The 23,114-nt window shown below is 49.5% G+C and overlaps 4 protein-coding genes across 5 annotated transcripts; 2 read left to right on the top strand and 2 right to left on the bottom strand.

Moving 5' to 3' along the window:
* The first annotated feature begins 89 nt into the window (after positions 1-89).
* LOC111081281 (poly(A) RNA polymerase, mitochondrial) lies at positions 90-4,641 on the top strand. Of its 2 annotated transcripts, XM_022377301.2 has the most exons (4): positions 90-173; positions 232-382; positions 444-1,323; positions 3,446-4,641. In XM_022377301.2, exons 2-4 carry the CDS (start codon positions 283-285, stop codon positions 4,377-4,379), a joined length of 1,914 nt encoding a protein of 637 aa, XP_022232993.2. In that variant the 5' UTR covers positions 90-173; positions 232-282; the 3' UTR covers positions 4,380-4,641. The 2 variants fall into 2 exon arrangements, with proteins under 2 accessions (XP_022232993.2, XP_022232994.2); XM_022377302.2 differs by lacking the exons at positions 90-173; positions 232-382; positions 444-1,323 and adding an exon at positions 3,173-3,234.
* On the bottom strand, positions 1,352-2,318 carry LOC111081285 (tetraspanin-2A). The gene has a single exon (XM_022377305.2). The coding sequence runs from the start codon at positions 2,282-2,284 to the stop codon at positions 1,550-1,552; it is 735 nt and encodes a 244-aa protein (XP_022232997.1). The 5' UTR covers positions 2,285-2,318; the 3' UTR covers positions 1,352-1,549.
* A 552-nt stretch (positions 4,642-5,193) lies between the features above and the next one.
* LOC111081284 (N-alpha-acetyltransferase 30A) lies at positions 5,194-8,092 on the bottom strand. Its single transcript, XM_022377304.2, has 4 exons — positions 7,657-8,092; positions 6,724-7,522; positions 6,390-6,635; positions 5,194-6,324 (listed from the first exon to the last, which is right to left on the bottom strand). Exons 2-4 carry the CDS (start codon positions 7,519-7,521, stop codon positions 6,160-6,162), a joined length of 1,209 nt encoding a protein of 402 aa, XP_022232996.2. The 5' UTR covers position 7,522; positions 7,657-8,092; the 3' UTR covers positions 5,194-6,159.
* A 10,425-nt stretch (positions 8,093-18,517) lies between these two features.
* On the top strand, positions 18,518-22,675 carry LOC111081280 (mucin-5AC). The gene is given in 5 exon segments (XM_041593494.1): positions 18,518-18,762; positions 18,832-19,153; positions 19,156-20,361; positions 20,364-20,724; positions 20,756-22,675. Coding segments are annotated over 5 exon segments (4,023 nt in total). The 3' UTR covers positions 22,645-22,675.
* The last annotated feature ends 439 nt before the right edge of the window (positions 22,676-23,114 follow it).

Raw genomic sequence — 23,114 nt, 5'->3', positions numbered from 1 at the left:
GAAAATTACTGTTTTCAAACGAGCATTCATTTGTAAATTCACGCTTAGTTAAATGTTTTCTCATTAAAGATATTACAAATCAAAAACATTTCGCATTAAAATCAGAAATTTGTAATATTGCAGCCCTGGCGCTGGCAGCCGAACAGCTGGACATTCACCCTAACCCCACAAAGGCAAGTGCAATCAAAAATTTGGGGGGCTATTTGTTAAAGTTAAACGCCGGACTTGCAGGACGCATGAAGTAGTGCTAGGATCTCCACCAGTCAGTCACATATACCCGCCATGAACAATTTGATGCGTCGAGCACAGAACGTGCAGCTCTGGCGAAAATATTGCGTAAAACAATACACCACAGAAGCCGCATCCGCATCCTCGCCCAGAGGTAAGGCGACCAGCTAGCAGCTTGTTTCTATCGTTCTTATACCCATTTCTCTCCCCACCAGGCAAGCCCAACTATGACGAGTTTATTGGCGGCCGTCAGGTCCAGGCTCAGCGCAGCATCGTGGTCCAGGTCAGCTCCGAGAAGTCCTACTCGGAATTGTATAACTACTGCAGTCGCTTTGGTGCCATTGTGGGGGCGCACCACTACTGCGTGCGGCATGACGACGATCTGCACTACATTCTGCTGGAGTACTCCACAGCCCACGAGGCAGCGGCTGCCATTGACGCGGGCGCCACCAATGGTGAGCTTAGCGGGGTACCCGTACGCTCGCCCTTCCTCTGGTTCAAGGCGGCACCCGGCAAGCGTGGCCCCAAACTCGCAGCCATCGCCAACAACAACAACACCAGCCAGCAGCCGCTCAGAGATCTGCTGTCCGTGGACGGCACCAGGCAGCTTGACCAGGCGTCTTTGCTCAGCCAGCTGCGCGGGGCGGCGAGCATCGAGCAACAGGTGCAACTGCTGCATGAGCACACCCAGCTGAACGATCTCGGGGTGCGCATGCGCTTCCTGGCCGCCCTGCAGGTGCAGCAGGCCATATCTGGGATGTTCCCCGCCGCGCAGGCCCATCCGTTTGGCTCCTCGGTAAACGGCTTCGGCAAGATGGGCTGCGACCTGGACCTTATCCTGCGCTTCGACAGGGAGACTGGCGGTCGCAGGCACACGGATAGCGAGCAGCCCTCGCGGCTCATCTACCACACCAAAGAGAACCTAAGCAACGGACGATCGCAGACGCAGCGGCACATGGAATGCTTTGGCGACATGCTGCACCTCTTTCTGCCCGGCGTCTGTCATGTGCGGCGCATCCTGCAAGCCCGAGTGCCCATCATCAAGTACCATCACGAGCATCTAAATCTGGAGGTGGATCTCTCCATGAGCAACCTGTGAGTATTCCATGCGGGGATGTCTCTGTATGTCTGTGTGTTTTGGGGTTGCGTCGCCGAGTGGCATTTAAATCTTTATTGTTCGGATTGGATGTGGGTGGGGTAACTTAGGATCTAATCTAGTGGGTGGTACTAACTATCCGTAGGGTCTCTTGTCGTTTCTGTACTGCTAACTTAAGTATGTGTGTGTGGGTATGGGTGTGTTGTGTGTGTCTGTGTCTACTGCTCAGCGGCGGTAGTTGCTGGCCTGCTCCTCCTCCTTCTTGACGGCCTGGACGAGGACGAAGCTCATTGTGCCACAAATGACATTGAGCATGGCCAGGGTCATGGCCAAGGCCACAATCCAGCTGGTTTTGCCCTCGAAGAACCAAGTCAGCTCATCCACACAGCCATTGAAGAAGGCATTGCCGCTGACCGTGTCGCGGCAGGAGCTGGGCAGCGGCTGATGCAGGTCCAGATAGTCCCAGGGACCGGTGGCGCCGCAGCAGCCGATATTCTCCTGGATCATGGTCAGCACATAGTTGGAGTAGGTGTATTCCGAGGTGGCCACAAAGCGACGCAGCGACACATTCAGCAGCGGCTGCAGACTCGAGTTAATTGTGCTGTACTGCATGGTGACGGCCGATCCGGCCACCAGGGCCACAAAGCCAAACAGCTGCGTGCCAATGAAGACGAACAGGGCCAAAGTGTTCTCCATGAGGGCGCTCAGGCAGCCGAGGAAGCTCACCGCCATCATGATGATGCTCACGCCGATCAGCACATACACACCGATGTAGAAGGACTGCGCCTCGAGGATGCGCAGCCAGTCATTGAAGCCCGGCTCGGCACGCAGCCAGACGGTCAGGGCGAACAATGCTGTGGCTATCATCCAGGCCACAATGTTGAAGCAGAAGAGCGTGTATTTGACGCAACCGATCTGCTTCTCCAGCTGCTCGTCAGAGGCTCCATAACCAATACCCATAATGTGGCAGGCTGCAAAGAAAAAGGAGACAAACAAAAACTGTTAAGAGATTGGACTAGGAAGAGCTACAAAGGTATGCCTCGCCCCAGGCATCAAATGTGATTCATCTAAACTTTATGCGCTGCCTTGGCTTCCTTTTGCGTTTGATTCCCCCTCTTGAGTCACATACCAAAAGCTCTCGCCCCTGCTCTAGCAGCATTTTTTTGTATTAATCACGATGTTGGTTATGGCCTGAGCTCTCTCTGTTGGCTGCCGCCTTATCGGAATTGTGTTTAGCAAATAGCGTTATCAGGAGCCGCCCCGCGCACACACTAGATGATTAATACCAGTTCCAATTGCAACACACTACCAAAACCGAAAGCAATAACCAATGGCATGGCCATGTAAGCCATGTAGAAAGGAGCGAAACTTCATTTAGAGCACACATTAAGCCATAAAGCCCGCGAGGAAACCCGCTTTTGAAACTCTTTCTTTCAGTCAGAACTTTTGCAGCATCTTTTGGGTTCCTTTGGGTATCCATTCTCCACTTATTCAAATAACTCTTGGAACTGCACACTTTTCCCCTGCAGCTCTTGGGCTTTCTTCTTATTGTATTTTTGTCACCTTGTTTTTGTTGATTTTATTTGGGTCACCAGCAAAAAAAAAAAAATAAAGTTGCGTGGCAGCAGGAAAGGAGAGCGCTCCGTTGGGTTCGTTCGTTGAAATCGTTTTGACCAGGCCACAGAGCCACCAGCCACCAGCTACCAGCCACAGCCAGAGATACGAGGGTGACAACATGCCTTAGATAAGATACTGAATGCTATAGGGCAGAACCGAGCAAAAAGCTTTGGGCCCAGCCTCGATAAGATTAGATAGCGACAGGTGGCGATTGCCAAATGCCACTGCCACACAAGGCGCCCGCTCTGTGTCGCTCTTTGGGGCAGCAGCACCAGCACCAGCAGCAGCAGCAGGTGAATCAGTTCTCTCTCTTGGGTGGGCTGGCATGCCAATGGCCATGATTCACCAACGCCAGGGAACTGCCGGACTCACATCCGGCGAGTGCTGCTGGTCGTGGGGGTGGGTCAGTTCTTCATTCACGCAATGAACTGCTTAGTAGGCCACGCCCGTGAATCAGACCCCAAAAATACTTACACTCCTCTCTCTCCATCTCTCTCGTTTCAGCTCTGGCTTCTACATGTCCGAGCTGCTGTATATGTTCGGGGAGATTGATCCGCGAGTGCGTCCGCTCACGTTCAGCATTCGACGCTGGGCGCAGGCCAGCGGACTGACGAATCCCTCGCCTGGGCGCTGGATCAGCAACTTCTCGCTGACCTGCCTGGTCATGTACTTTCTGCAGCAGCTGCGCCAGCCCATACTGCCCACCATTGGAGCACTGGTGAAGGCGGCCGATGCGTCTGATGTGCGTGTCACCGAGGATGGGATCAACTGCACCTTCGGCCGGGACCTGGAGCGTGTGGGCTTCCAGAGCCGAAACACGAGCTCGCTGAGCGAGCTGCTGTTGCAGTTTTTCGAGTTCTATTCGCAGTTTGACTTCCACAATCGGGCCATCTCGCTGAACGAGGGCCGGCAGCTGTCCAAGCCGGATCACTCGGCCATGTACATTGTGAATCCGCTGGAACAGCTGCTGAACGTCAGCAAGAACGTGAGCCTGGAGGAGTGCGAACGGCTGCGCATCGAGGTGCGGAATGCCGCCTGGATACTCGAGTCGGAGGTGGAGAACTCATCGCTGCCGGAGAGCGAACGCCAGGAGGAGACCTGGGGCCTGCTCAATCTCTTCAAGCATCCAGAGAAGGCCGTCATTCGGCCCAATATGTTCTTCAAGCCGCGCATGGTCGAGGTCAGCGATCTCTTTGAGGAGAAGCTGCTGCAGCAGCAGCAACAGTCAACGACAGGCCCAGCCTCAGCCGGTGGAGCGGAGGCGGCAGCGGCGGCTCCCCCTGTTGTCTATAAAAATGTCTCGGTGCGGCAGCAGGTGCAGAGCATAAAGGCGGCAACGCGCACAGAATTAAAGCAGCTGCGTGGTTCCTCCAGTGCGGCGGCGGCGGCAGCAGCACCCAGTCACAGTGCCAGCACAAAGAACAGGCGCAGCAGGTGATAGGACACAGATGTCTACAGCCGCCCCCCTGTGTACATACGTAGAGTTAGTCTGACCCCGTGACCCCTGCTGACCTGGCACTTAATTTAAGCTTAAGCCGGCTAAACAGAAACTGAAACTGAATACTGTTCAATATTGTTAATCTTCCCATTAAGGTAGCATAATACCACACTCGTTCGTAAGTCTAGGATCCACAAAACACACGAAAATGTTGAGTATTTTAATCACTTTTTTTATGATAAATAAAAACCAAAATTATCAGAGGCTATCGAAGCGATTTTGTGATGGGAATATCGAAAAACTAAGAATCCAAGATCTTGGCGCATCAATTCGCTACAATTTAAAATCCCCGGGCACGGGGACTGGGAGGGGGGCCGGGGTGCCCACAATGTACATGCTACAGCCCCATTAATTCAATTGGATCTCCGCATCGCTTTCCAGCAATAACCAAAAATCCAAAGCTGCTACTTTCTCCCTGCAAGTATTACTCGGAGAAAACTTTCGTAATTGCTGAAATTTTTATTGCATTCTTTCAATATTAGTTTTGATGGGGGTTTTTGATTCACCTCATCTTCATTTATGTATGTGTGTGGTGGGCGGCGAGGGTCTCCCTCCTCTTTCGACTATTCGATAACAAAACTCGAGGCGTGGGGGGAAATGGTCTCTGGGATGGATGGATGGATGGATGGTGACCAGGACTCGATCAGACCGGGGTATGACAGCCGAAGATGAGTTAAGGCATCCACTTGGGTGGGTGTGGGGGCCACTATTTTGAACTAGTAGTCTCCTTCATTAAATGTGATCCATCGATCCGTCTTTAAACCTATTACACTCGCAAATTGCACAGTCGTACAGGTATGTATATGTATATATATATATCGCTACAATATGCTTGTGTGTGTGTGTTTCGTGTCGTGTATATGTCCTTAATTTTGTTCCAATTTTCGTTTTTATTTTTGTTGTTGTTCTGTTTTGTTTTGATATACAATTGAGTTGTTCGTTAGAATTTCCTTCCCAATCTCCTTGGCTCCAATGGATCTTTTATACAAAAACATTTGATTCTAAGTGTATAGCTTTTTTCTCTCTGTATGTGTGCGGGCGTGTGGCATATATATATATATATATATGAATGCATTCCGTGTGGCATCTGAATCGTGGCTGCAGATGATACGATGCGAAATGCCATGTATGTCGCGTCTATTGCCTATTTAAAGGTAGTTTTGAATGTACATAACTAATTGCTTGCTTACGAACTTAAGGTATAGTTTTTTTCTTTTGTTTTTTTTTTGTTTTTCTATTATGCATGTAAATCACGTAATTCCATACAAAAATTGCCTTATGTAAAAAAACTTCAATTTCGTTATGTGTGTGTGTGTGTATGTGTGTGTGTGTGTGTGTCTAAGCCATACGTTTGAACAAAGAATCAAGGAAGGAAGAAAGGCAGAAAGGGAAGAGTAAGTAAAATAATTTACAAATCAAAGCGAGGGAGAGAGAGATAGAGATAGATAGAGAGAGAGAGAGACGATACAAAACGATAGTGGGAGTAGGCAGAGGGGATGCGGGGGGGTACACAAAAAAAAAGACATATTTAGCCGCCGATGAGCAGGGACATTGTGGGACCACACTGCAAAACAGTGGCCTGGAAGTAATGCTGATGCTGCGGCTTCTGTTTGCTGACGCTGCTGCTGCTGCTGCTGCTGGCGGTGTTGTCGTGTTGCGTCGTCTTCGGCGATGGCGGCTACTTTTAGACGACAATCTCAACGGCAGCCGCCGGCTCGACTCATCTGAACCAGAGTTTCAGGCGCAGCGCATCCACACCGTTTAGATAGTAGCGAAACAGTCGCTTATCACGCACAAAGCCCAAATTCTCGTACAAACGCAGCGCCGGCTCATTGCGCATCTCCGTCTCGAGCACCACCTCATCGGCATTGTCCGCCAGCATGGCCTGCAAAAAGATAAGATTCACTTCAGGGATCGGATCAATCACTCCTCTCGCGGGCGGACTCTTACCTCAATGGCCTTGGTTACCAGTGTGCTGCCGATCTTGAGCTTGCGATACTCCTTGCGCACCGCCAGCATGGCTATGTAGCCGCGTCGCACGTTCATATGCATGTCCAGCTTGCATACGATGGCGCCCACGTACTGATTATCGTGCGAGGCTAGGAAGCACAGTTTTGGCCAGTTGTAAATGAAATACCGATACGTGTATATCGAATAAGGCTCGGAGAGCTCCGCCTGGATCAGACGCATAATGTCCTGCAATACAAATTTGGGGCGGGGTTTAGTGTGGGACAAAAGGTCGTACGATTGGGCACAACAAAGCCAAAATGTTGAGTCTACCCACGTGCATTTGATGCTCGGCCTCGTATTCCTTGTAGACAATCTCCGTGGCTAATGTGGCAGGTTCAAGCTGGAGCTCAACTATGGGCGAGGCAACTGCATCTGCATCTGGCTCTGCATCCGCATCGGCATCGGCTTCTGGGACAGCCTCCGCTGAGGTGGATGCCATCATCTCAGTCCCCGTTACGACCGCTGTCGGCGTTGTCTTTGTGGTTGTTGCTGTGGTTGTTTGTGTGTTGGCAGTGGTGTCGCTTGTGGCTATTGTGGATGTTATGGTTGTGGTCTGCTGCTGATGCTGTTGCTTCTTCTGCTTGCTGTTGTTCCTTTTCGCTTTATTATTGTTGCTGCTGTCCACGTTGTTGTTGTAATGGCTATTGTTGCTGTTGCTGTTGCCGTTGCCGCTGCTGCTGCTGCTTCGGATGTGATTGTTATTGTTGTTATTGTGGCCATGTGCATGGCCATTCAGTGCTGGCAGGGGCGTGGCATTGGCCGCCTCTGCTTCCTCGCCAGCGCCATGGCCATTGCAGATATGCAACTTCTGGAACTCATGTTTCAGGAGCAGCTCAGCATCCGCACCCGACACTAGCTCTGCATCCTCATGGCCGCCGGCATGACCATTGGCGATTGGCTGTTTACTCTGATGCGCCGCCAATTGCAACTGCAACTGCAACTGCAGTTGCTGCTTTTCAGCTATTTTCTTCTTGTTTTTGCACTTCTTCTTGCCAATAGCCACCGCTGGCGTCTGTTGCGTCTGCTGTTGCTGTTGTTGTTGTTGCTGCTGCTGCTGCTGAGCGTCCGCCATCCTGGTAGAAGAGAGCGGCAAGACAGGACAGGAATGAATGAGAGCGGCGAAATGAATGGGACTTGGGATCCGATCCCATCCGATCCATCCCTATGCCCAAATCCAAGTGTGGGCATATAGTATGTATGTACTCACCCGCCCTGCTGCTGCTCCTCGGATTGCGACCAAGTCAACGCACTCTCGCACTGGCCACAAACGTCGTCGTCGTCGTAGTAGTCGTTGCCGCCGCCGCCGTCGCCTGAATTTCCTTTATTTTTGGTTATATTTTTCACAATTGCAGGTTTTTCATTCACACACAAAACCAAACACACATACAGCCGCAATAGGGTTCTAGTGCACACACACACACACGGCACACACACAAATGCAGAATTGTCGTTGCCTTTCTTCGCCCGCACTCGCCTATGATTCAAGGTGTGTGGTAATATTACTTTGAATATTTCGTTTCGCTAAGGCTATGTGTGTGTATATGGGTACTAATATTATATAAAAACCTATTTCACATCCCCAAAACTTCTGATTTTCCTTGGGACCTCTCTCGCTATGAATAAATCCACACTCACACACGCATACATAGCAACACATGCACGGGGGCGACCAGCTGTCTGCTCGACGAAACAGCCGATAGTTGTATCGATACATCGATATATGGCGATAGTATCGATAGCTGGTAGGTCATACTGGCAGCATTACTGCATTGCGTTCCGTTTCCCGATTCAAAATCAAAATTTAAATCCCGATTAGAATGCTCAGGCGTTGGAATTGACTCACATTCGAGCGCCGCTCAACTTGTTTGCACTTTAACCTTCGCCTACTTTCGGCTTGCCAGCATCAACAAAACTCATTTACATGCCTGGCCGGCTCATAAATCAAGCCATCAAAAGCAAATCAAATTCAAATCTTTGAATCTTAATTTGCTTGCCAGTAGGAGCATAGGGGAGGAGAGGGTGAGTCTGGCTTGGATTTCCTTCCTGTTTGCCTTGGCGCCCAACAAACACACACACAAACACAAATTACCGGGACGGGACGCGACTGGACGGGACTTTGACTTTCCCTCCCACCTCTCAAGTGTCGACTCAAGTGTTGGTTTGTCTTTGGAACAGGCCTGACTGACTGACTGACTGCCGTTGTCGTTCGGCTGTTATGCAATCGAACAGGGGAGGAGGAGTCATTCAGTTATGGGAAATTTGTCATTTTTATGACGAGTATACTTAAATTCTTCACAGCGGTCGGAGGAAAAATCATAAAAAATTTGACGACGCCTGACAGGAAGGATCTTGCACAATCTCGAGCAGTGGCAGGCCTGTCTGCCTGCCTGGCCTGCCTGCCTGAGGCCGCGTGTCTGCATACAATTTGCAGCTAATTTCGATGCTAATTAACAAGCCAAGCAACATTGACGATCGATTGATTGGGGGGGGCCATTTGGCGCCAGTAAATGGCAGCCAAAGACGCAGATTGCAGAGTGAGCTCCATCCATCTCCATCTATCCGATCGACCGCCTCTTGAGCAACGAACTTGGCATTGCGCCGCCAGGCAGGTGAATTGTTATGCTGACTGATTTAGGGGCCAGAATTGGGGCACAATTATGATGTACATATGTATGATGAAATCTGCAGAGTGACGTCAGTATACAGTATAATTAGAGGAATGATCTGATTTGCATGCATATGCATATGGAAACGAATTGGCTTGGATTTGATTTGATTGGATTGGATTGGATTGCATGGGACTGGATTGAATAATCTTAGCCACGCGATTGAATAATTTCTTTTGAATTTTTTTGCATGCTGACCAGACCCAAGGCAGACCGAAGGCAGGTCGCAGCTTTTGATACTCTAATATGCTCTCCATGAATGGAGATTCGACTCTTAGTGCTGATTAAAAATAGATACATATATACCGCGAAGAAAAAAACGTCCGTCTTGTTTGCTGTCTGCTTCACTTTTCTCTCGTTCGCTTCTCTGCTTTTGCTGTTGGCCGACAAAGAGAGAGAGAGAGACAGAGAAAGAAAAAGAGACTACGGCAACAAAGTTAAATCCGAAAATTAGCAAAGCAAACAACACACGGAGAAAGTGAATGGCCGAATAAAGTAAAAGCAGGCTGGCACAGCTTAACGGTGGGGGGAGGGTGACACACAGCCAACGCCTTATCACAGCAGAGAGAGATAGAGAGACGAACCCAGAGACAGAGAGAACTCTGCTCTCAATGAAGCCATCAGTGTGAAATTTCCTGATCTATCAGATGCCTGATGGACTGCCAGAGAGCTCGCTTCCCGTATAGCCCGGGCATCCCATGATCAGTGGCTATTTATTTATTTTTTTTTGTATTTGCCAAGTACCAAGATCACTTCACATTTTGGCCCCTGCATTGCTGCAAAGTTCCATTTCATGACACACAGCCCCTGCACTCAACCACTCCATTCCACTCCGCATCCACCGCCCCAGCATTTTTGCCATGTCATGTCAAGAGTTTATGGGTTTTGTCATTTTTGGTTTTTTTTTTTTTTTTTAAGCTTCAGTATTTTTTTTGGTTTGTTTTTTTTGTGTCTGTGGCTTTGGCTGTGTCTTGTATTATTTTGTGTTGCAATTCGGAGTGTGTGCAAAAGGCAAAGTCAAAGCGCAAGCGCACCAAATATAAAACACTTGGAAAAACCTTAACGCAGCTCCTGCCCCTACCCCTACCCCTAAGCTCCAAGCTCCAAGCCCCAAGCCTCTTCTGCCCTGCTCAAGATGTGGGGCCTGCTTCCCCTGTAAAAATGATTTAAGTGCGGCACAATTGAAGCCAAGCCAAAACGCAAAACGCCGCACACGAATTTGTCGCGTCAGCGTTAAATTGTGTCAAATGTTGTCACAGACACATCAACAACAACAACAACAGCAACAAAAATACAACAAAATAAAAATAAAAATAAAAAAGAAGATGGTTCCCCCGTCTGAAAGGGAGTAACCATTTAATTTTGTGTGCAAGGTAATCATCTTTTTGTGCAAATGGCAAAAGTAGTTACACATAAGCCCACAAAATAATTGTTTTACATACTCCATATGTCAAGCGCGTCAAAATGAAGAGATTTGCCAAAGGCAACCGATTGCAAAGACTTGCCCCAAAAAAAAAAGATGCTCCAAGTAGAGATCAGCGCTGGGCAGGAAATGGAGAGTCGAGTGGCTTTCAAAGACTGAATTTGCACATTTCGTTAATATTTTGTTGTTATTGGGTTCTCGGACTCCAGCTTCGTTGATTGCTGTTGCTTTCTCGAACCCAACTCTGGACTCTGCTTTTTCGAGAGCGAGCTGCAGTCGCTGCAGCCAGAGCATCATGGCATTATGGGTAGCCGGAGAAGAAATCTCGGAACAATAGCATCAATGGGCGTGACCATCGCTGCTCAAGATAAATATGTACATATAATACAATCAATAACTTCATGAACTGCTCTTCATTTTATCTCCGCACTCGCACATTTGAATGGCAATCCCAAGGATTATACAAGAGCGAAAGAAAAATCTTTAAAGTGCCATATCTGTGTATGCCTTTCTTACATTTTTGCCCATTAAACAGATCACAGTGGTTAGGCTGTTCGATTGGCAGGCGAAGTGCATTGAGGCATACGATCCACCATCTCCCAGTACCCCCCACCACTGCCCAGTCTGTCTGTTTATTATGCAACGAGAGCAGCGACCACAATGAGACAGACAAACGCATTGTAATCAAAAACCAAATCAATTTGGTCCCGGTCTCGGTCCCCTTCCCCGCCTTCCCCACCGTAAGTGCGTCTCGTGCGAGTGAAAGAAAAATCCAAACGACTTTGATTTGAATTTGTCAATTGGGGGAAAGGCGAAGATGCTGCTGCTGACCAAAGTGAAATGTCTGCACTGAAGATGGACCCCAAAAACCTGTCCACAGAATGCTGTTCACCTTCCCCCTCTCTCTATCTCTCTCTCTCTCTCGGCAAACGGAGAGTCGGATCATAGTCGGATCACAGTGTACTTGGTCAAGGCAAGCGAGGCACTTAAGCTATGAATCGAAGCTGCCGCAGCTGATGACAGGTCACGCCTCGGGGGCACTAGACAATCCATTGATTGGGATGCAGACTTTGGCACAGAATCGAAACGAATTCCTGCCAGTGGCAGCTTCTAGAGAGGCATTGGCTACCGCTCTCTTTTCAAGTCACACTTCAAAAGCTGACGACGAAGCCGCCAAGCCGCCAAGCTGCCAGCCGCAGCCGCAGCAGTGGCAGTGGCTCCGTTGAAACGTTGTCGCCGGGGCGGCCGGCTTCAGTACAACTCGAACGCTCATTGAAAATGGTCTGCAGGCCGCGCATGCGCCAAGCCCCGATACCGATTCCGAAACCGATTCCAAACATAAACAAAAACAGAAACCGAAACCGCAGTCGCAGCCAAAACGAAAATACAAAATCAAACTCAAAATCAAACCGAAAATCAACTTAAGGCCCGAGGCCCGAGACCCAACTTCAGTCGCGTGCTCGCATTTTGCTTCCATTTAATTTTTCTTTTCTTTTGGTTGTTGTTTTTTTTTGTTTCATTATATATTTTGTTTTTGTTGTTGTGTTGTTGTTTGTGTGCACCGCCTCGAAAAGTTGTGAAAAAAAGAGAGCAATTCGATTCCGATTGTTGTATTGGGTGATTTTTCGATTTTTATATTGGATCGAAGCCGCGAAGAGGCGCTGCAGAGGAGCGGAAGGAGGAGTGGAAGGAGCCAATCGATCGATCGGAGCGGACGGCAGAGGAGAGACAAGCGGACAAGCAGCGAATATTGAAAATGTAATTGGAAAATGCTTGCCAATAGCAGGGGGTCAGGTCTGGCAGTTGGGCGGGGGGAAATTGGGGTGACAGGTTCAGGTAACCAGCACCACCCCCCATCCCCCCCACCCTCACCCCACCTGGGCGGCTGCAGTTTGTATTTTTGTACCGGGAAAGTGGATGGCAAAACAAAACAAAAGACTGCAGCAACGAACTTGATTCCGATTCGATTGTGGTGCCGCGTGTCGGCATGTCGGAGTGTCGGAGTGTGAACCTGTGGCAATGGTGAATGGTGAATGGGAACCACTGCAACGACCTTGACCCAAGGGCGAACATAAATGACAGATTTGTCCAACGGGTGTGGCAACGGCCGGGGGGTAAATGGAACTATCAATGGGGAATTGGACTATATATATTTTCCGCTTGGGACCATTTCAGTACGACTCGTACTCGATTTGGGTGTATAAAAGTGCAGGATTTATTCAATGAAATATGTCCAATGGGAGCAGCTTTAGAGGGCTTGAAGACATTTCTGAAGATTTCTTTCTTCCTTTCTTGTATTTTATTTCCACTTAATTCTTTTCTTGTACTCTCACTCTCTTTGCCCCTCTCTTTATGTATCTTCTATATTTATATATCCTAAGTAAAAAATTGAGAACAGAAAGGAATTTCGAGCCGCAAAATAAGTGATTGTATTGTGATCTTGAAATATTAATGAAAATGTAGTCTGAAAAGACAAACAAATGATATATCTCCTTTGCGCCATCCCAGCGTGACTCGTATCCTGAAATACCTACGAAAATATTAGCCTATCCATTGGGCAATCGCAAACCAAATTTATTCTTTAGTTTTGGCAGGGAGTATTTCCCCTACATAGATCCAAGGTAAAGCAGAAACTACTGCACTCAGCTATTTATTATTACAGCTGCTGGCAGTGAAATTTAAATAATCCCAGTATCATCCCGGTAATCCCCAACTACAATTATCCAACGAATATGCCAAAACAATTTCAGTGACATTTTTCATTCATTTTGGGACCAGCTAAAAACCAAAAACTAAAAGACATTTTGGAAAATTTTTAAGCAAAAGTGAACGCATGTTAAGTGTTTTAATATTTATTATTATAATTATTGCCGGCTGGTGCTGGGGCTCGGCTCTGGCTCTCTTTCTGCTGGATGTGGCTGTGGATGTGAATGTGTGCTATACGTTGGGTGAAAGTGTCCGTAAAAATACAAAAAAGGGAAACAACAGGCCACCAAAGCACAAAACCACTTGACAAAAAATACCACAAACAAAACGACAAACGAAACGAAAGAGGGCCACAAAACACAAACCAAAAAAAAAAAAATATGCTCGTAATAAAATTAAAAAACAAAAACAAAAATAAACAATAATTAGGAAGGGAAGCATCTGCCAAGGCAAGAAATCAATTGAGTTGCCAATAAACAGATCCAAATACAGATCCAAATATGCCATAAAAAAAATACAGCGCAACCGAACAAAAAAAAAAAAAGAAAAACAAAACCAAAACCAAATCCAGTTGGCCAAGTTAATGGCTGCAACTGCTACTGGGGCTGAGACTGGGACTGCGACTGGGACTGCGACTGTGACTGGTGGTAGCGGCAGCCTGGTCTGGCTTTTTCCTGGCCGCCCAAAACAACATTCACTTGTCATATGCATTTAAGAGCTGGCTTAAATAGAATTTACCAGCAACTGCAACCAGAAAGACACTCAACACTGAACACTCGACACTGGACACTGGGAGCTGTAAAACAAGGAAAACGACCACAAAAAAAAAGCCACAGGCGGCTCTCTGCATTTAGCTTTAGTTTAAGCCACACAGCTTCAGCATCGGCATCAGCTTCAGCTGCGAGTAAAAGTGGTGCGATGATGAGGCACCAACTTCGACTTGGACTCCAGTTCCAGCTTGAAGCCGCTTTTGTGGGCTGACGAATTTGTGGCTTGATTTGTCGCCGTACGTCTGACTAATTGGCCAAAGTGAGAGCCGCCCCGAGGCGCTTTCTCGACTCGCCAAATCCGGAAATGTTGTGTGTTGGAAGATGAGAGGTGACAAACGCGACAAATGATGGACAGACAGCCTGACAGGTGACCTTCACGAGGGTGTGCCAGAGTGGTGCCAGAGTGGCAACTGGTTGACCCAATTCTGTGCATCTTGTGTGATCTCCACGGCTTATCTTGGCCCATCCCTGATTCCAAGAATCCAAAGATTCCACCGTTCGTTCGCTTTTGATGACCTTTCGGAGCTCACATTGCTCTCGGCTTTGGGCTCCAACTAATGCACTAATGAAGCGGCCTGCTTTTGGCCCCAAACAATTGCCTTTTGTTTTTATTGTGTGCTGGCCTTTTTTTTATTTTTCTTTTTTTATTGTAAATTGCCCAGCAATCAGCACTGAGAGAGAGAGAGAGAGAGGCGGGAGATTCAGGGTTAAACCCATTCAAGTCAAGGGCCTGCGACCAAAATTATGGTAGGGTGCACTTGTTTTAGCTGATTTTTCACATGATCTATGGGATGTGCCAAAGTTTAATGGCTCTCGGGGCATTTTTTGCAGAACTCGAAATTACTAAATTAAATATTATGGCAATGGGCAATGGACAGTGGGATAATTTGATTACTTTGTTTGTCTCACAAAAGTCACATTTCATGCCTATGCCTATAAGGGTACTGAAAAGGGTATTGTACTTTGACTAGAAGCAAAGTTTAATGCCCAGAAGTCCAGTGTCATATTTAGACTGTAGCTAACCAAAAAAAAAAAAAAAACCAAAAAAAAAAATTATACAACATTTCCGACTACATTTCCGATTTCAACTACGAGTATGAGATCAAGTCAAGGCCTTTAACATCTGGCAATCTGAGTGGAGTCTGTCGTAGCTTCCGCATGAGGCGGCAGGCACACGTCTGTGCTGTGAACACACACATTTCAATGAAAAATTCAAGCAAATTAGTGAAAAGAGATGCCCGTCAATTAGTCGTCGAAATGTCCCACTACCACGCCCACTGGCACTCGCACTCGCACTCTCCCTCTGTTTGGGGGCTAGGTTATTGAGTGTGTAATGTAATGTTAATAATCGTTTGGAATTACTTAACACAAATTTAATTGTTACCACACACACACAACACACACATACACACATGAACGTAACTATATGTTTAATGCGCTCCAGTGACGTCGTCATCGTCATCATCATCGTCATATTCGTAGTGGCAGTCTTGTTGGTTGTGGTCTTGTCTTGGATTGGATTGGGAATGCACTCACTCACGTGTGTGGTTTTTTTAGTTTGCTGCCTGCCTGCCTTGCCTGCCGCAATGGCAGCAATTTATTTGCGTTTTGATTATAGACATGGTACAGGGGTACGAGTATGGCGCTTCTTTATAGAGAGTCACGCACACACACACACACACTGGCGGTGGATTATGAAATTTAAATGCATTTTTTGTACTCCCCTTAAACGAAATATATGTATATGTATATGCATAATCAAAGCGGAATTGACGGCATGCTCTTGGTGGGGGGGACTACGCGCATAATGCACAATAAAATACTGCGAATAATTAGATATTTTACAGCAGGCACTTTTTGCACTTCTACTGTTCTCGAGTTACTGGGTTAATTGTAGTTCTTATGACTGCTGTTTGGGTAAGAAAATTAGATGGTGGCTCATTTGATGTACCGATTAAATATACTAGAAGATATAGCCAAGCGAATGTTGAAGCAAATTTGTTTTGAAATGGATTTAAACATATTTAAACATTTACTGAACAGAATATGAATGATTGCTCGGCCACAGAACTGATTTTATTCAGGAATCATCGTTTAATTGTCGCTTAGGCTAAGATTTGAGCGAGCAGCGGAGTATTCGAGTATTTTATTGTTTACATAGACCATGCACGCATTTTCCAGCCTAATGTTCCCCAGTAAATTCTAAAAATAAGTAAACAGCAGTAAAGTAAACTCTATAACTGTTCTTCGATTCGTTTGTAACCTCTGTAGCAGCTAGCTGCTCTCTCGTGCTCCCGCGCTCTCGCGCTTAGCTTAGCAGCAGCTGAGAGCTGAGCTGTTCTAACTCTCTCCGTGAAGTTCGCTCAGCTTGCACTCAACTGTGCCTACACATACATGCATACATATGTATGTAATTCCGTTTGCGATTGTATAATTACAATGCAGCCAGAATAAACATATGTAACAAGTGGAACAACAAGGTGCACCTGTTGTTGGGCTCTTTGAACACCTGGCTTTTGGAAACAATTAATTTTTTGGAATTTATTATTTTCGGTATATATTTTACGCAGAGTGTCGCCATTTTTTCAAAAGGAAAAAATACATTAATCAAAACAATTAAATTTGCGATAGAAACAATTATGAAATTTCATTTGGAATTCCCCTTAGAATTTCGTTAAACAAATTGTAAAAATTACATTCAGGGCAGCCTGATAATTTGTGTCTTAATATTAAAATCTTTATAGTTTCTTTGATTCTTGTAACTTAAGAAATGCCAGCTGCAGCCTTCTAAAAGTTGATCTGCTCTCCATCCATCTCTCCCTCTCTCTGTCTCTCTGATTGTGTCTCTGTACCGATGCACGGATGCCATCTGACGGCATTCCAATTCGAGATACTTCGAGATGCCTGCGCATAGCCGCTCGTCGCACATTGGAAACTGGCCGCCGCCGCCGCCGCCGCCGCCGCCGCCGCCACTGGCAATTCCAATTCCAATTCCAATTTCAATCCCATTTACAAGCCTGCCAGTTGCAGTTTTTACAGCTCCACTTCACTTCACTCCACTCAGAATGCCCGTCACGTAGCATCGAATGGTTAGTTTTTTTTTTTGCTTTGCTTCTTTTTTTTCAGTTAATTTCAGTTCAGCTAAAGAGCGCGAGAGTCGCATAGCTTGGCCATAAACTGGTACCCCCCCGGCCAGTGCTGCCTGCTGCCTGCTCCCGGCACACGTTTCGACCAGATTATCTAACAGTTCATTTCGCTAACGGCTTCACCGGACGGCTTCTCGCTTGCCGCCGCCGCCGCTGCTGCTGGCTCTAACGTCTTCGTCATCGCTTTCTACGGCACTCTCATTAAATTTATGATTTAACTACGGCAATTAAGTGAAAATTAAACGCTTCGATTGCTCTGCGATAGTTGGAGGACTCACTCCAAACCCTCGCCAATTGCACGGCTCATTCCCTTCAAAATCTGTGATAAATTAGTCAAGATGCCCGCCACAGGCTGCTCCAAGCTACGTCAACTTTTCATTCCCATATCTGTCTCTGTCTCCCGTCTCCCGTCTCCTGTCTCTTGCATCACACTTTCATCCTGTAGAGGATCGCTCTCTTCGCCTCTCTCCCTGCTGCTTGCATAATCCCCAATCTTGAAGCCTCAAAAAATCATAACAAATGATGGTAATTCCCACCTGCTCTACCTCACCTGCTCTTCAAGCAAATATTTCTCGTATTTTTTTACCAGTAGTGTCGTTCATTTTGTGACTGGTCTTGTCTTGTTTTGTTGTTGTTTAAATACATTTTCCGTACACTTGTCCCCACATACTCGTAATCGTACTCTTATTTGTGTATCTGTCTGTATCTGTCTGCCTCCTCTTTGACGCAAAAATTTGTCATGCATTTCATTTGATTTCTTTCACATTTTCAAGTTATTATTAAATATTTTGCCTCATCTACCATTTCTCTCGGGTTTCCACCTCGCTGTTTTTGTTGTTTTTTTTTTGTTTTTGTTGTTTTGTATATTTTTTTTTGCTGGGCGGAAATTTGTAGATATTTATTTGTATGATGAATGAATGATTTGAATGCTTTGAATGCTTTGAATGCTTTGAATGGTTTGAATGCTGCGGATAGCCACTCAACTGGAAGTGGTTTCGTGAGGTAATGCGAGAGGTTCATTTCGGTGCCGGGAGATCAAATAAACCAATCTATTTGTGGGCTCCAATAGGGGTAACAAAGGCTGGGCTGAGGGGGTTCCACTTGGCAGGGAAATTTCACTCAATATGTGCCCAAGGGAAGCTCGACTGGTTTTTGCTTAGGGGAAATGCTCTGCAAATGAACCATGAGGTGCAAACCAAGCTACATCCATCGGGATATTCCCCGAGGTATCCTTTGAGCTTTATTGGGAATTGTTCTGCAGCTAATGCCTGAGCCAACTCCGAGATACATAGACAAAATTCGAATAAATATTATATTAACTTTTACTTTGTTCTCTTCTCTTTTTTTTCGGCTTAGCATGCCACAAGGCGCAAGCTCCGTGGAGTGCCTTCTGGCACTGTGTCTGGTGCTGCAGCTGGGTGTCCGGGCACTGCCCACCATTCAGGGCAACAAGGCCACCAACTATCTGCAGCAGCAGCAGCAGCAGCAGCAGCAGCAGCAGCAGCTGGACAAGAGCTTCTTTCAGCCGCCAGAGATCGAGCAGACGATCGATGAGGTGCAAAAGATATTGGCCAATGATCCGGCACTGCCACGACTGACGCGGTACGTACACAAATCCTCAGTAACTTCTGTACTGCCCCCCCGTCTGATACACACTGATGCCACCGACAGAGGCGAGATCGAGGAGCTGTACGAGAAGGTGACGCGCGAGGAGTACGAGAAAAGCATCGAGGCGGGCGACATGAGCCGGGCGGACAGCATGCGGGCCCTGATGCTCGTGCTGCCCTTCAACACGGACAACAACACCGAGGAGAATCTGCAGGAGCTGTACACCCGGCCGCCCGTCACGCGGGTCATCGATGCGTACACCCCGCCGGATCCGATTAAGTTCCTCACACCCGATCCGAATGCCGTGCCCCGGAGCACGGTGCCCGGCGGCAATCCCCGGGTGGCAGCCACCACCTACAAGCCGGCCTATGCCGGGCCCATCTCTATCCAGCCCATTCCCAGATCAAACAGGAGCAGCAGCAGTTCCAACCAATGCCCTCGGCCACCACATATCATCCGCCAGCGCCACCGCCAGTGATGTACCAGGACTTCCAGCCGCTGATCACCACTCCGGCCGCATCTGTGGCGGCTGCTGTGGGTCCCTCCGGCTCGCAGCGCTTCAGCTCCCACTACAGCGCCAAGAATGCGCAGTTCCTGCGCAAGCGGAAGCCCACATCGAGCACGGTCAAGCCCGTGGCCGATATACTCGAGAGCCTGGGCATTGTGTCCGGCCACCAGGCGAAGGAGAGCGATTCGACCCACAAGCGGTACGCCATGGACGACTACTATCCGGCGGAGAGCGCACCACAGCCCTCGGTGGTGGCGGTGGCCGATCTGCGCGGCCTCCAGGGCGCACGCATCCGGCCGGATGCCTACTCCAACTTCAAGCCCCTCAACATTGGGGAGGAGCTGCGGGCGAAGCCCGAGGTGGAGGGCTACCTCACGCGCTTCGGCATCGTCAAGAAGGCGCCCAAGTCGCTGAAAAAGAGTGCCCTGCCCACGGAGGAGCCGGCGGGCGCCCACACGGAGCTCTCGACGGCCACGGCACGTCTGCCGCCCCAAAGCAACGCAGAGCTGGCGAAACTGCTGGAGAATCTGCAGGAGTTGGAGCGCCTACAGTCGCAGCCCAAAAGGAAACAGGCTGCACCCAGCACCACCAAACCGAGCACCACCAGCACAAGCACCACCACCAGCACCACCACGACAACGACAACACCAGCGCCAGTGCAACTCATCACCCATGGGGAGCCGCTGCTCATTGAGGCCAAGAAGCCCAGGAGACGCATCGATCCCAACATTGACATTAATTTCGCGAATGCAGGCAACCAGCAGCCCACGGCCCACCGCACGGATGAGCTGTCGAAGCTGCTGCAGAATCTGCAGGAGCTGGAAAAGCTGAAAATCAATCCGGAGAACGTGCTGAAGGCGACCAGCAGCAATCCGGGCACACAGACACTGAGCAATCGCTTCTCCACGACCTCGACCACCAGCACCAGCACAACGACTCCGCCGCCGCCGCCACGGACTACACCAGCCAGCGATGCACGCGATTTGCAGCTGATCTTGCGGCAGTTGCAGCAGCTGGAGCGGATGAGAGCCCCAGCGACCAGCAGCAGTACGACCGTGAAGCCTGAGCCCGGTCTCGATTTGGGTTATTTTGGCTCAATCAGGCCAATTCGCTGGGCGCCGCAGATCTGCTGCAGCTGCAGCGTCTCCTCAGCGACGATCGGGAGCTGGAGAAGCTCTACGAGCAGGCAAGAAGCACCAAAAGGAAGCAGCCAAAGAGCACCAGCACCAGCACCACCCCGAGCACGAGCACCACAACGAGCACGAGCACCACAACGAGCACCAGCACCACCACAACACCGCCGCGCACCACCAAGGCAGCAGCGGTGGACCATGCCCAGTTCGAGGCGCTTATCACGAGGGTGCAACAGCTGGAGCGGCTGCAGCAGCCCAAGCCAACGACGCCGAACTTCCTCACCCGAAATGTGGCCGGATCGGAGGCCATTGCAGGCGAGGCAAACCGAAACGGCGGCCTTGGCCTGCCTGCCCAGCAACGACTTTGCCCAGCTGCAGCAGCTCTCGCCCACAACGACGACGCCGTTTGGCCAGGTGGAGATCTCGACGGCCGCGTCCACGTCCAAGCAGCGACCGCTGAGCCACTTCGAGCGGAGCAACGGACTGCTGCAGGAAGTGCAGCCGCAGGACTACGTGCAGCTGCAGAAGCTGCTCAGCAAGGTGCAGGAGCTGGAGCGAGTGCAGCTGCAAACGGACCAGCACCAGACACCACAGACACAGCCACAGCCACAGCCACAGCTGGCCACCGCCGCCTCGGTGCGCACGCCCAATGTGAAGAGTCTGAATGGGGCGCACATTGTGTATGCGCAGTCCGTGGCGGAGGTGCCAGAGTTGGCAGAGCCGGAGCTGAAGCTGGATCTGCCAGTGTACCAGAAGCCAGCAGCCACCGCTCACCAGAGCTCCAGCGAGGAGCTGCGCGAGCTGGCCATGACACAGCCGGCACATCCGCAAAGGGGACTAGCGGCCATCGACCAGGACTTTGGCCAGCAGTTTCAGCAGTTCTTTGGCCATCTGGAGGACACGGGCGAGCGTCAGAGCTACCACCAAATGCAGCCCATCTACAAGACGCCCACGGCAACGCCCAGACCGCTGGCGGTGACAGTGACACCGTCAGCGCCACGATTTGTGCCGGCCAGGAGCCGGCCCCAACTGCATCCCCATCCGACGACACCCGGCCCCAGGCAGGCCAATCTCGAGGAGCTGCAGAAGCTGCTGTACAACACCCAGCAGCTGCAGAAGCTGGGCGTGGCCCTGCCCCATGAACTCTCGCAGCAGCTCGAGAGCCAGCTGCAGTCGACGACGACAACGACCACGACGACGACGACGACGACTACGACGCCAGCACCGCAGCAGATGGTGGACTCGTCCTCGCCGGCGGTCTTCTCGCTGACGACCATCAAGCCGGCCTCGCCGCGGCCACGACGCCCAGCGACGCACACGACGGAGAGCAGCCTGGAGCTGCCGGTGTTCAGTGCCACCAAAATCATAGAGGCGGCCATCAAGCGAGCGGCCAACCGGATTGGTGTGTCCACCGAGCAGCCCCTGCCATTGGCGTCCATGCCCCTGGGAATGGGCATGGGACAGGGATTCCGACGACGCAGCGACGATGAGGATGCTGCGGCCGAAGATCTCGACATGCAGGCGGGTGAGGCTGAGGGTGTCCTCGATGGTGACCTAATGGCCGAGTTCAGTGAGCTCAACTATCAGCTGGCAAAGCCGGAGCAGCAGCCGGAGCAGGAGCAACAGCCGGAGAAGCGGGAGACGACGAACCTAAGCGAACTGCAGCGTTTGATTAGCAATCTGCAGCAGCTGCAGCAGCTCAATGTGAGCCTGGACAAGGTGCAGGCACAGCCTCAGCCGGCACAGTCCGAGGATGTTGCCTACCTGCAGTCGCTGCAGGATGGCCACAACAATTCAACCTTCAAGTCGAGGCGCCAAAGCGAAGCCAACACCACCACAGCGAAAGTAGAGGCAGCGGAGGAGGAGGGCAGCACCACCCAAGCACCCACACGGATCAGCCTGAGTCTGGGACTGGACGATGGCGACATGGACACAGGATCCGCCATGGAATCAGCAGCCCCCCAGCCATCGGCATCGCCATCGCCATCCCCAGCCGAGTCGGGCAACAGCGCCACGGAGGAGTCACGCAATGGCTCGCTCGATGATCTGGCGGACTCGTTTGGGCCGGATCCGGTCACCGAGGATCCGCCGCCAGCAAAGAAGAAGAACGGCTTCTACTTCCTGGCCGACTGGAACTCCTTCCTTGAGGTCGGCGACGGCGACGATCAGGTGGTGGTGCGCCTGAGTCCCAAGATTGGCGATCCGCGCCTCTTTCTGCCCGTCAAGATCCCCTAGACAACAAAAAAAAAAAAACAAAAAATAAACTAAATAAAAAAATATATGTAAATATGTTTCCCCCCCCGTTCCTCCCCCCTTCCACACCCCCAAATTATCGTTATCGTACGTATACGTGTGTGTATTTATTGTAGTCACTGTCTCTCGTTCTCTGCTACACCGCCGGGACACAGATATCAGAGTGGTGCATCCAGATCCCGTAGTCATAAGCTGGGCCTAGGCTGTAAGAGTCAATCAACCGATCATCAAGAAACCAACACAACAAAAAAGAGCCGTCGTGGTTTTATGATGCGAACATGTACAAGTACTATATATCTAAATCTATATCTATATGTGTATGTATCGCTATATCTTTATGTATATGTATTGCTATTTGTAACTAGAACTTTTGAATAAACGATTTATCGCTAAAGTTAAAGCGAATCCACGTAAGGATAAGCAAACAAACTTTGATTGAGGAACTAAAGATG

This window comes from Drosophila obscura, unplaced genomic scaffold (genome assembly GCF_018151105.1).
Source record: "Drosophila obscura isolate BZ-5 IFL unplaced genomic scaffold, ASM1815110v1 contig_190, whole genome shotgun sequence".
In the NCBI taxonomy this organism is placed as follows: Eukaryota; Metazoa; Arthropoda; class Insecta; order Diptera; family Drosophilidae; genus Drosophila; species Drosophila obscura.
Note: the sequence above shows the minus strand (reverse complement) of the source record. Positions and strands in the feature narration are given on the sequence as shown.